Source organism: Aristolochia californica, unplaced genomic scaffold (assembly GCF_029961685.1).
Source record: "Aristolochia californica isolate CCGP_79_NKW_82.1479 unplaced genomic scaffold, dmAriCali1.0.hap1 SCAF_11, whole genome shotgun sequence".
NCBI lineage: Eukaryota > Viridiplantae > Streptophyta > Magnoliopsida > Piperales > Aristolochiaceae > Aristolochia > Aristolochia californica.
Window position 1 is genome coordinate 11,301,576 of NW_027181782.1, and position 11,978 is coordinate 11,313,553.

General features: G+C 40.9%; 1 protein-coding gene across 3 annotated transcripts in view; it reads right to left on the bottom strand.

The window, feature by feature from the left end:
• The window catches only part of LOC137944217 (histidine--tRNA ligase, chloroplastic/mitochondrial), a 52,766-nt gene extending 41,039 nt beyond the window's left edge, over positions 1-11,727 (bottom strand). For 2 of the 3 annotated variants that reach the window (XM_068789805.1, XM_068789803.1), the window contains exons 1-5: positions 11,382-11,727; positions 11,147-11,295; positions 10,955-11,050; positions 9,373-9,461; positions 7,969-8,098 (exon numbers count right to left, since the gene is read on the bottom strand). In XM_068789805.1, the coding sequence (XP_068645906.1) occupies positions 7,969-8,098; positions 9,373-9,461; positions 10,955-11,050; positions 11,147-11,295; positions 11,382-11,532 (615 nt within the window). In that variant the 5' untranslated portion in view covers positions 11,533-11,727. The remainder of the gene's footprint in view (positions 1-7,968; positions 8,099-9,372; positions 9,462-10,954; positions 11,051-11,146; positions 11,296-11,381) is intronic. The other variant, XM_068789804.1, reaches the window with a different exon arrangement.
• Between the last annotated feature and the right edge of the window lie 251 nt (positions 11,728-11,978).

The following is an 11,978-nucleotide window of genomic DNA, read 5'->3' on the forward strand; positions in this document are numbered from 1 at the left end:
AATGATCACACAAAATATTTTGAGCTAATGTTTTCCCACAGGTAATGTAAAGAGATCACCAAGTTGATCAGCTGACTTCACATAAGGAGTTTGTCACTCATCACAGCATCCCCAATAAAGTGATAATCCACTTCTATATGTTTTATCCTCTCATAAAATACTGGATTATTTGCAATAAAGATAGCAGCTTGATCATCACATCCCATTATCATAGGTCCTTAAATGTCTATTCCAACGAGTACAACTTTAACCCAAATAAGTTCAGCAGTTGTATGAGTCATAACTCTATACTCTGCTTCAGCATTCGATCGCACAACTATTGTTAGTTTTTTGTTTCTCTAACAGACAAGGTTGCCACCTATAAATATGCAACATCCTGAAGTATATTTTCTATCATGTTATTAGGTATAACTTATGCTTGTTGTATGTTGTATTATGTACATAGCTTAATGGGTTGGGTGGGATTGTGGTGGGCCCATGGGTTGATATGTAATATGTGATAAACCTAAGCATAAATAAGAAAGAAAAGAGAGGGAAGGGGCATTGCATTCCCGCACTCAAACGTTTCGCCTTCTCTCCTCACCGTCTTCCTCGCCGAGAAACGAGAGTGTGAGGCTCTCTGTCGAGACTATGCCGTCAGTCCCCGGAGGTCTTGGTGGTTCCGTCCACCATCAACGGAGTTTAGTGGTCTCGGAGCGAGAGGAGCCGCAAGCCTTGCAGCGTGGTATTTCGTCCCCGAGAAGACCAGTGCGTGGACACTGGTCTCAAATGATTCGTCGGCCCTCGTTCTTGAAGAATACCTCGGTTAACATGGTATCGGAGCTTGGTGGGAGCGTTTTGAGGTAAGCCATCTCCGTCGGACGCATCCTTGCCGACGAGCTACTGTTTGAAGACTCAAAGATCGGCCGGAGCTCAGGAGAGGTCGGAAACTTCTGTCTGAGCTCAAAGGAGTGGTCGGAAACCACCGACCGAGCTCAGAGGAGTGAGACAAAGCGTCCTTGCTGCCCGGTTCTCATCCGAAGATTTCCGATCAACGAGCTGCTGTCCGACAACTCACAGGTCGACCGGAGCTCAGGCGAGATAGGAAACATCCATCCGAGCTCAAAGGAGTGGTCAGAAACCACCGACCGAGCTCAGAGTCCATTCTCGCGCCGAGAAGGTGAACAGTCGTGAGTTTTTTTTACGATAGGTCTAAAAAAAAAAAATTCCTAAGTTATGAAATGATTTATGTGCCTAAGGTCGTTTTTGGAATTTTTGAGATTGTGGGGACAGAATCGGAATTTCTGAGATTGTGGGGACAGAACTGGAATTTCTGAGATTGTGGGGACAGAACTGGAATTTCTGAGATTGTGGGGACAGAACTGGAATTTTTGAAATTGTGGGGCAGATCTGGACTTTTTGGCAGCCATAGGGGCAAATCTGGAATTTTTAGCGGGAATCATGTCAACGGGCAGGTTAGATTTCTCTCCTATTCGTCTCATGGGTAAGAACTATAGTACCTGGGCATTTTAGTTCCGACTATTTGTCATGGGCTGAAGCATTGTCAAAGTGGACCACCATGGATGCTAAAGTCATGACCTGGATACTTGGATCCATCAAGCCTCATCTTGTCCTTAATCTGAGGCCCTACAAAACTGCCGCGGAAATGTGGGATTTCCTCCACAAGGTGTATCATCAAAACAGCACGGCCCGGCGGTTTCAAGTCGAATATGAACTGGCAAATTTCACGCAAGGAGGCAGTTCCATTGAAGAATATTTCTCGGGGTTTCAAAATCTATGGGCTGACTATACTGATATTGTTTATGAGAGCGTCCCAGTTGTTGCTCTCTCAGCAGTGCAAGCAGTACACGAAACCCATAAGAGGGATCAGTTCTTGATGAAGCTTTATCCAAAATTTGAGATTGCTCGGTCACATCTGATGAATCGTCATCCAATGTCGTCTCTGGATGCCTGTTTGAGTGAACTCCTTAGGGAGGAGCAACGCATTGCTACTCAGGCCGGTATGGAACATCGAGTCCAGGCTGATATCTCTAAGGGCCGAGACATGAGTTCTGTTCAGTGCTTCCACTGCAAGGCATATGGTCACTTTGCTCGGGAATGCCCCAAGAAATCCTGTAACTACTGCAAGAAGCCGGGCCATCTCATCACAACTTGCCCTACTCGCACTGAAAAGAAAAAGAATACAGCTTATCATACCTCCACTAGTACTTCTAGTTCTGCAGCATTGTCGACTGCCATGCCAGCTACAACTGTTCTTGTTCCTCCACACCTGCAAGTTCACCCCCACTCACCCCTGAAATGGTACAACAAATGATCATATCTGCTTTTTCTACTTTTGGTCTCTCAGGTAAGCAGAAAATCTCTCCTCAGCCATGGTATTTTGATTCCGGTGCTTCTAACCATATGACCAACAATGTTGTGTCTCTCTATAACATCAGAAAGTATGATGGAAACCTACACATCAACACTGTTGATGGCAGCTCTCTGCCTATCAGTGTTGTTAGTGATCTCTCCCCCTCCGTATCCGATGTCTTCGTCTCCTGACCTATCAACAAACCTTCTGTCTGTTGGTCAACTGGTTGATAAAAATTGTAATGTTCAGTTCTCTCGCTTTGGTTGTGTTGTGCAGGATCAAGTGTCAGGGAAGGTGATCACGAAGAGGCCTAAAGTGGGGAGGTTATTTCCTCTTAAAGTCTTTCTCTCCACCATCATTCCACGTACTCCTATACTTTATTTTGCATGTAATGTTGTTGGCTCTGGCCCTAAGATGTGGCATAGACATCTAGGCCACCCAAACTCGGATGTTCTTCATATATTGCTTAAATCTGGTTTATTAGGCAGTAAAAAATGTACCTCTCTCGATATTGTTTTTGAATGTTCATCACGCAAACTTGGCAAAAGTAAAGTTTTACCGTTTCCTCATCATGCCTCACATACCTCCTACTGTTTTGATATTATTCATAGTGATATCTGGGGAATTGCTCCTGTTATCTCTCATGCACAATATAAGTACTTCGTTACATTTATTGATGATTTTAGTCGGTTTACCTGGGTCTACTTCTTACGGGCTAAGTCTGAAGTTTTTATCATCTTTAAGAAGTTTCTTGTGCTTCTTGAAACGCAATTCTCTGATCATATTAAAGTATTGCGCTCCGACTCTGGAGGCGAGTACATGTCCACTGAGTTCCAGGATTTTCTTCAAAGCAAAAGGCATTATCTCTCAACGTTCTTGTCCTTCGACACCCCCAACAAAATGGGGTTGCTGAGCGGAAAAATCGTCACGATATGGTCCACACCCTACTTCTTGAGTCATCCGTTCCTCCCCGTTTTTGGTGTGAGGCACTCTCTACCTCAGTTTATTTAATCAACTGCCTGCCCTCGCCTACCTTGCAACATGTCTCTCCATTCGTTAAGTTATTTGGTTATTCTCTATCATACACTGATATTCGGACGTTCAATTGTGTTTGTTTTGTACATATCTCTAATCATGAAGGACATAAACTCACCGCCCAATCAGTGATGTGTGCGTTTCTTGGATATGTCATTTCTCAAAAAGGGTATGTTTGCTATGATCCCCTAGCGCGTCGAGTCCGTGTTTCTCGAAATGTGGTCTTCTTTGAAACCCAGTATTTCTTTCCATCTCACAACATTACATTGGCATCTGCATCTCCGTCTAGTCTGTCGAGCTTTGATGAGTCTCACCCCACTTCCTCGTTGCCCCCTTCTGATTCTGACATGGCACTTGCTCTTGCTCGTCTCTCTACTCCTACCCCCATCACCCTTCGCAGATCTCGTTCATCTTGCCCTCCTGATAGGTATGGTTTCCCCTCCCCTATATCACTTGTGGCAACCTTATCCTCTATTTCCATTCCCTCTTGCAACAAACAGGCTATGGCACATGAGTGTTGGCAACATGCAATGCAACAGAACTGCAAGCACTGAAGGAGAATCACACTTCGGACATTGTGACTTGCCCACCTGCCATTCGGCCTCTTGGGAGTAAGTGGGTATTTCTTGTCAAGCTGCGTTCAGATGGATCGTTGGATAGATACAAAGCCTGCCTTGTGGCCCTAGGAAATAAGCAAGAATATGGGATTGATTATGAGGAAACATTTGTTCCAGTTGCCAAGATGACCACCGTCCGCACTATATTAGCCATTGCAGCCTCCCAGTCCTGGCCACTGCATCAAATGGATGTGAAGAATGTCTTTCTACATGGTGACCTACAGGAAGATGTCTACATGAAGCTCCCCTCGGGTATGACTACTTCATCTCCTGATCTTGTTTGCAAGCTACGTCGTCCGCTGTATGGGCTAAAGCAAGCTCCTTGGGCTTGGTTTGAGAAGTTTCGCAGCACACTTATTCTTCACAAGTTTACACGGAGTCAGTATGATTCATCTCTATTTTATCATAAGTCTGCCGCCGGCATGGTTATTCTCTTGGTTTATGTGGATGACATCATCAATACTGGCACTGACTCGGGCCTGATTTCCAAGCTTCAACACATGTTGCATGCCACCTTTCATATGAAGGACTTGGACACCTCACATACTTCTTAGGGCTGGAGGTACATCACCGTCCCAATGGTATTTTCTTAAACCAGCATAAGTATACTCAAGATCTTATTTCTCTAGCTGGATTGGAGGACACATCTTCAGTTACTACTCCTATGAAGGTCAATGTCAAATACAGAAAAGATGGACTCTTCTTGATGATCCTACTATCTATCGGCGACTGGTTGGGAGTCTCATATACTTGACTACTACTCGCCCGGACATCTCCTTTGTTGTGCATCAGGTCAGTTTATCTCATCTCCTCAGCACTTTCATCTCGTTCAATGCATCATCCGCTATCTGCGTGGTTCTCCTACTCGTGGGTTATTCTTTCCTACAGGCTCCACACTACGACTAGTTGCCTACAGTGATGTAGATTGGGCTGGATGCCCAGATACCCGTCGATCTACTAAGGTTGGTGTATGTTTTTAGGGGATGCGCTGATTTCTTGGAAATGTAAGAAACAGAACCGGGTATCCAAGTCATCCATCGAGGTTGAGTATCGCACCATGTCTATTGCCTGTTCTGAAGTTATTTGGCTCTGCGGCCTTCTTACTGAGCTCCAATTTCCTCAAACCTCCGCTACACCACTTCATGCGGATAATATGAGTGCAATTCAGATTGCGGCCAACCCTGTTTTCCATGAGCGCACCAAGCACATTGAGGTGGACTGTCACTCTATCCATGACACTTTGGAGCGCCGAGTAATATCTCTTCCGTACGTTTCTTCGGATCTTCAAGTGGCTGATATCTTCACCAAAGCATTGTCTCATCTACGACATAATTTTCTAGTTGACAAATTGTTGCTAGTTGATTCACCAGCATCAATTTGAGAGTGGATGTTACAATATTTTGGAATGTATATTAGGTATAACTTATGTTTGTTGTATGTTGTATTATGTACATAGCTTAATGGGCTGGGTGGGATTGTGGTGGGCCCATGGGCTGATATGTAATATGTGATAAACCTAAGTATAAATAAGAAAGAAAAGAGAGGGAAGGGGCATTGCATTCCCATCCTCAAATATTTCGCCTTCCCTCCTCACCGTCGTCCTCGCCGAGAAACGAGTGTGAGGTTCTCTGTCGGGACTGTGCCGTCAGTCCACGGAGGTCTTGGTGGTTCCGTCCACCATCAACGGAGTTTAGTGGTCTCGGAGCGAGAGGAGCCGCAAGCCTTGCGGCGTGGTGTTTCGTCCCCGAGAAGTCCACTGCGTGGACACTGGTCTCGACTAATTCGTCGGCCCTCGTTCTTGAAGAATACCTCGGTTAACATTTTGACCCAGTATAATTAGCATCATGTTAATGTGCCCATGAGACTTATATAAAAGTCTCAGACATGGAGCTCCTTTCAAACATTTCAAAATTCTTTGTTCAGCTAAGAAAGAGACTTTGTAGGATTCTCCATAAATTGACTTACCACACTAATCGTGAAGGAAATGCCAAGTCTAGTCCTTGTGGCATTGAGAAGCTTATCGACTAATCTTTGGTATTGTTTTATCTTTCATCACTGGACTATGATCATCATCGAGGTTTGGGTAACCTCCATAGGGGTATCAACTGGTTTAGCACCTAAAAGTTTATACTCTTGCAGCAGATGTAATGTATTTTCACTAAGATAACATCACTCCATCCTCACCTCGAACCACCTCTATACCCAAAAATTACCTCAACTTTCCAAGGTCTTTTGTTTGAAAATTTTGTTTCAGATAGTACTTTGCTTCTTCAATACCCACTTTCTCACTTCCTAAAAGGATAATGTCATCCACATAAACAATCAACACCTGAACCCTAAAAAATTTTATACGGTCCCCCTTGGTAACTCTGACTCCACAACAGCTGAATTAACGGGACTGCTGAACAGAATAAAAAAAATTTCAAATCATCTATCAGATCCACTCTGCATTGAAGGTGACTCAAAGGTGGTTATTAACTGGTGTGCAAAATCCAACAGGCCCGTGGCATCACTGGGATATGCATTCGAAAATATGTAATTTAATTTATCAATTGAATTGTAGTTGGAAGCACATTCCTCGCTCTGCCAATCACTTGGCAGACACCCAAGCCAAGGCGGGCATTTCACTCCAACACCTTGTTGTGGAGGAAGGCCCTCCGACCGAGGTTTGTTTGTACTTTCTCTTCTCTTTTTAATCTATTTACACACTTCTTCAAAAAAAGAAAAAACACCTAAACCCTAAACCACGCTTTGGAGTTCTATTTTAATCCATAAATTGCCTTGTTTAATTTGCACATCTTACCATTCTCCACCTAAGCAACATACTAGGGGGTTCCATATAGACATCATCTTAAAGATCTCCATACAATTTGGCCTTTTTAATGTCTAACTGATGTAGTGGCCATCCATGATTAACGGCCACATAAATAAGGATACGAATAGAACTTAGTTGTGCCATAGGAGAAAAGTTATCAAAAAAATCTACACCATAAGTATGGGTGTACCCTTTGACAACAAGTCAAGCTTTATAACGCTCAATTGACCCATCTGCATTGTATTTACTTTGTACACCCAAAAACATCCCATAATGACTGGATAGGGAGGAGGGTCACACAAATTCCATGTACCTCGTGAAAGTAAAGCTTCTACTTCAACATGCATGGTTGCCTTCCACTTTGAATATTTCAATGCCTCTAGACAATGGGAGTATTAGAAACCATAGACAAAGAAGTAGTGAATGAGCGAAACTGGTGGTGGTTACCTTTTTTAGTGCATGATAGAACCCCTTCCTTAAGAAATGAAAAGATCTCAAAGAGATATCTCAAGATTATCAGATGTCAAAGGAGATATAATGGGATGAAGCGTGGGTTGCCTATCCTGTGTTGCATCATGAGAAGAATCATGAGAAGGCAACAAAGACTTCCTAGGAGCCTCTTCACCATCATTTGTAGTAACGTGCTTTCTACATTGATATACTTGTAAGTTAAATAAAAGACATTCAATAACATCCTACCACTTCAAACTAAGAGGGACCACATGTACACATACAAAAAGATAATAATACCCTTGAACTCCAACAAATGTAATAGAAAGTATATGTCAAAACTTTTTAGGAATCACAGTAAAGTTTCTTTAATTTAGAAGTAGAAAGCAATAGGCAAGGCATGTAGAATCAACATGCTATGTGGAAGGATTAATATCTATAGACCACTGGCCTCACTATACACTTAATGTGCTGCCAGAGTTAGTATTTTGAATGGCCAGGTCTCAGTTCTGCAAGTTACACAAAATCAGTCTAAGAATGAAGAGTAAGTTGAGTGATCAGAAACTCAGGCAGTCCAGCATTTGCAACCTCATATAAGTCTTGGTGAGAACTACACCTTGCAAAGCACCATCTTTATTATGTAACAGACCCATATAAAATACAAGTGCGTAATAAGTTCTAAAGTTCTGTGAACAGACCGTAACCTCGGAGACACCAATAATGTCCATATTCCACTGATAATGCTCACGACGACGTCCTCGAGTAGTTCGCTCATAACGCCAGCACTGTCCAATGGCAAACCACTTTATTGGAAGAGGAAGAGACTGTCTGAAGAAAAGAATCAAAAAAGATATGGTGAATTTAAATTGCAAAGGAAAACAGACGAAAAAGCTCAACTATTTCATAGAAGGTTCAAAGAAAAGTTTCATTAGTGCTGGAGACATCAACGAGCCTCTTATATAACTTGTACTTGCAAACCCTCCATTGGGAAGACAAACTGACAATTATACTCAACCAGGTCAGCTTTTTCAGATCAAAGAAGGTGAATTATCTTGTGCTAAGTTGGATCCCTCCCTTCAATCCCTTGTTGTAAGGGGAGGCCTCCCTTGATGTATCTTTTTCTTTCTTGAATTAATATTATCACCATTTCAAAAAAAAAAAAAGGCAAATTATCTGAAAAGGCTGAAAATATGGGTCACTTTGCAACTCAGTCCTCACACATTTTGATGATAAGGTGCAACATCTTTACAATAATGTTTTGAGATAATCTGAATTTTGAGACTTAATTTTTCACACCATTTCTCTAAGATACTTCTATTTGCAATAATTTTGCATGTCTTGTGACTTGGGCCTTTGGCACAATACTCACATGAGGGGTTTCTAGTGTGATGTATTGACTCAAGTCTCGCCAAAGGACAAGGGGTATTTGTACATGTGTATTCAACATTTTAAAAATTAAAAAAAATGATTTTGCAGGTCTTAAAAGAATAGAAAAGTTATGTGCTGGAACTGCAAACAATCTTATACAATGCAGAGAAAAAAAAAAGGTAACATGTCCATAAACAATTGAAAGATAACTAACAACTTTAAACCTACAAAAAAGAATAACAACCCCACAACTTATCTGTACAATCCTCTCAACTCTGCAAAACATATTTTCATTTTGCATTATCAAGGATAAAATGTAATATTTATATGGCCACAACAAAGAGGAGCACTTGCAACTGCAAATCTTAGGGGAGTACACTTCTAGGTGCCAAAAAGGCAAACAATTGTTTCATTTGGGATTCCTAAAGTAGATAATTTTCTCACCTTTCTCCTCTTTCTTTTGAATGTTAAACCTCATACTTTGGTGATACTTGAAACCAATACCTCACAGTAAAAACCCACATGTAGCTATTGAGCCAAAGGCCCAATCCATCATTTTCCTAATTTCAAATCCAAATATCCAATTTTCAAGGCAAAACTTTAAAGAAGAATAATCTAAAGAACAGGATCTAAAGTCTATATTCTCCATCCTCAAGACAGGTAAATATCTGACAACTTCAAAATTTAACAGAAACAAAAATGAGGGAAATGCAACTAAAATAGTGGTTAAGTACCCCTTCTGAATCACAAGGCGAGCCAGTGATGGAGTAAGTTCAGGCCTCAAGGCAACACGACGCCCTCCTTTATCTTCAAAACCATAGAGCTGAAATACAAATAAAAGAGGAAAATGAAAAAATATAAACCTGAGAATATGAGATTTATGAGGGGTGGGAGGGGAGAATGGTGATTGGGCACATAATGTAAATGAAAATGTTTAGAATAGTCCCACCTGGACCCAGGATTAGAAGGTCATGTACTTATTACATGGCAAGAGGCCTCTTGACTTTGGATAGCCATATTGGGATGGCCTAGGACCCAACTTTAATATGCTACTAGAGCAACTACATGTCAGTGGGCCTCCACCCAAAATTGTCACATATAGGTTCCATAAATAAAGCCTACACGTGCGGGAGAGTACTAAGAATAGTCCCACAAGAACCCAAAATCATAAAGACCTTGTGGTTATTACCGAGGAAAGGCCTCCTAACTCAGCTAATCATTTTTTGATGGACCTAGAGCCAACTTTAACAGATAATAACTGGTTTGCTCCATCAAAGTTATTTTTGTCTTTTACATGGCTGAAAATTGTTTGTACACCCCCTCCAAAGAATAGGCTCATATGCCTATTAATGTACCTTATGGAAATCCAGCTTAGTCAATTAAAAAAGTAATTCTGAGAGAAAAGGGCCCAAGAAAACAAGGCAAAGTTAAAAAAAAAAAAAAAAAAAAACACGTTGAATAGGCAAAGTTTTAACAATATTATTCATCCACTCCACAATCTGCATTTTTCTATTATATTTGCTAGAAACATACACTCATGGAATTACCAACTCATCAAGAAAATGTTACTAACAGATGTGAAACTTTTATTGTTGTAATTTTGTCATTGGAGCATGTTTAGATACTGTTAGCTTAATAGAGCAGGTAATTAGGGCTTTATGTACTTTGAAGACAAATCACTAAGTCAAATGAAAAGAAAGACAAAAGAGGGAATAGGTTCTCAATTTGACGAGAAGAAGAAGAGAGAAGTGAGAGGAAAGACAGGAGATTGCCAGATGAGTGAAGAAACCATGGAATCAAGCTTACAGTTCCTTGACTCATGTTTAGTTAGAATTTTTTAATTAGGAAAAGCTTACAGAAAACCCTTTGTTAGAATAGTATACATTGATATACAGCAAGTAAAAAATGATCACTGTAATAAAGGAAACAGGAAACTTTAAAAAGTACAAATTGCCCTCCTTTAATTGCAGCAATAAACAAAACTCTTAGGATCGCTCATCAAGTAAAATTAGGGCATTCTGCTCCACTTTTAGACTTCAAATAGAAATGTCAATTCAACTTTAAAAATGGCATCTAAATGAAGACGGTTTTTAGCATAAAACAGGGCTAAGTGCTTCCACCTAAATCTGGGCATTTTCTCCTCAATATTTAGTAACCTCACTTACTGAACTGTAATTCTTTCCTTTGAAAAGAACTTACTATAATGATAATAAATTTCCTCCTAAGGGCAAAACACTTAGTGAAGAACTACCAATTAAACAACACCAAATCCAAATAATAAACCAACTAAGAGAACTTTACGCTTATATTACTAACCTGATCAGTGATTTCCTCTCCAGCTTTCCTTGTATAGAGTGCTTCAGACTCGAGAACTGGAAAATCAACTTCTTCGAATGCAAACAGACGTGAAACCTGTCAAAATATTACAAAGCCAACTAACTACACCAAAATTATAATTCCATCAAACATCATAACATGTTTACTCTGATTTACATCAAAACAGCGTACCTCTCTGAAGTTCTGAAAAAGCCAATTTCGAAGACGCATGTCCTCTGGAGGGAAATCCCTTGTTCCTCTCGGAGGATTGACATCAATAACCGTTTGGTTTTCATTGACAGGGGATGAAGAAAGGCCTCCGGAACGACCAAAGGATTTCTCTGAAAATTGCATGAAGAGTCAATAGTTTGGAGGACAGAAGATAAATATATTTTCTGTATTTGCTCTGTGTTTTCCACACTGCTACCTTGGGCTGTTGCAGCAGGAGAAGGATTCTTTTGAGAGCATAGTGACAGGCTTAACCGATAAACGGAGATACGGTTCGGAAGAGATAAAGCAGGAAGAAAGGAGAGACCCAGACGGGGCTGAAAGAGGAGTGCACAGCTAACTGCTGCCATGTTTATGTTTCCTTCAGCACCTGAGCGCTGTTTATTTCTCTGTTGCAACTCCTTAGCACAGAGAGAGCAGACCGTCAGGCCCTAACCAGAAAATGAAATCTCTCTTGGTGACATCTTTCTCTAGTATCCGTTACTTGAGTTTGCTGTTGAGGTAAACAGATGGGAATCCCAGGAGCAAAAGAAAAAAATCATACCAAATCCATACAACCTTGCAAAGATGCACCTTTCTTAGCCAAAGGTTCGTACTAGGAGGCTAACGACAGCCAAAAAGCATTGCCTACCAAAACTTAGTAAATTACCATCAGAGCATCGGGGTGATTTTGGGAAAGAACAAAATTTAGGTAGTGTTTAGAACACAAAAAGTGGAGAGAAAAAAAAAAAAAAAAACTCTTGTTTAGATGCCTAGGAAAAATAAGAGAGAACATATGAGAGAAATATAGTTTTTT